This window comes from Pinus tabuliformis, chromosome 2_2, assembly GCF_031772625.1.
Source record: "Pinus tabuliformis cultivar Carrire ecotype Pingquan chromosome 2_2, CPIR1, whole genome shotgun sequence".
Lineage (NCBI taxonomy): Eukaryota > Viridiplantae > Streptophyta > Pinopsida > Pinales > Pinaceae > Pinus > Pinus tabuliformis.
This window is the reverse complement of record NC_142300.1, coordinates 1,170,101,970-1,170,103,273: the sequence shown is the minus strand read 5'-3', so window position 1 is coordinate 1,170,103,273 and position 1,304 is coordinate 1,170,101,970. Positions and strand designations below refer to the sequence as shown.

At 46.9% G+C, this 1,304-nt stretch overlaps 1 protein-coding gene across 1 annotated transcript; it reads left to right on the top strand.

The window, feature by feature from the left end:
• The first annotated feature begins 484 nt into the window (after positions 1 to 484).
• LOC149197616 (uncharacterized) lies at positions 485 to 1,042 on the top strand. The gene has a single exon (XM_089408745.1). The coding sequence runs from the start codon at positions 485 to 487 to the stop codon at positions 1,040 to 1,042; it is 558 nt and encodes a 185-aa protein (XP_089264871.1).
• Positions 1,043 to 1,304: the final 262 nt, after the last annotated feature.

Genomic DNA, 1,304 nt, shown 5'->3' with positions numbered 1-1,304 from the left:
TCCTTCAGGCAGAATGGTCGGCATTTTTGTTATCGGCGCCTAGCGGGGGTCGATATCCCTTGCTTCTGCTATCATTCGCGCCTCTCTATCGTCGGAAATTGCCGTATGTGTCTCGTCAAGGTCAAGAAGAGTCCCAAGCCCGTGGCATCTCGCGCCATGCCTGCGCTTCTTGGTAATTTATTGCTTTCGCCCTTTTCCCTTTGGTTTCCTCCAATCCCAAAGCTGTTAAATGCTGCCAGAGGATATGAACTTGAAGGATGCTAATTTTGGGGTTTAACTGTCAGGCATGAAGATAAACACTGATACTATGATGGCGATAAAGGCAAAGGAAATTTATTGCTTTCGCCCTTTTCCCTTTGGTTTCCTCCAATCCCCAAGCTGTTAAATTCCTTGAGAGCCCACATATGCCTGGCCATTGCAGTTTATATATTGATATCCACCGGAAGGAAGTCTTGGAGAGTGGAGATCAGCCATCGGAGGGAAAATGGCGAACCAGTATTCCACCAAAAACTCTTTTGAAAGCCTGGTTGTGAGCACCATGATGAGTCGGCTAAATATGCGCAACCCTTTTCTGGACACCAATACCTTCCTATCCAACTCGTATGATCGCATCATCGCGGACGAGAGCAAGAGCCCATTGGAGAGAGAGGAAGCGAAGCTGGAGAAGAATATCGATCAGATTATATCCAGCAGGGACACTGATAAACTGAAGGCGAACTCTGGCCAGGCCGTCACCATTGGCGAGCACCAGGTTTACGTGGGGTTCCACGAGGACCCAGAGCCCGGCTACCACGTATGGGAATGGCACGGTCAGATCATGCACTATGATGAGGAGAAGGGCTACACAACAGAGTATATCTACGGGAATTTCTTCGAGAAGGCAACTGAGTTTAAGCGTAGAGCGGCTAAACCCCAGGAGAAGAAAGACAAGGAGAACGAGGCCTCCGGTGGAATTGTGGACTTAGGAGGGCTTATTGATACCGTCAACGAGATGAACGCTCGAATTTTGTGCAGAAATATGAGCGCCAGGTCCTTCAAGTGAAGCTGCACAGTTGTTAATCACCGGGGTTTTTGGGCTTAGGGTTTATGCGAACTTACTGGTAAGAAGGCCCCCCCTTTAAAACAAAAAAATTATGTGCATTGGTTGGTTCTGGTAAGTCGGCTAATGCTTTATTACTTCGGGAAAAGTATTTTCTATAATAACTGGTGGGTGGTAGTTGCAATATGAAGTCCTGAATTACTCTTGAGATAATTGCAGCATTTAAAGGGGATTTGTGCTTGTAAATCAGAAATGTCATGTGCTT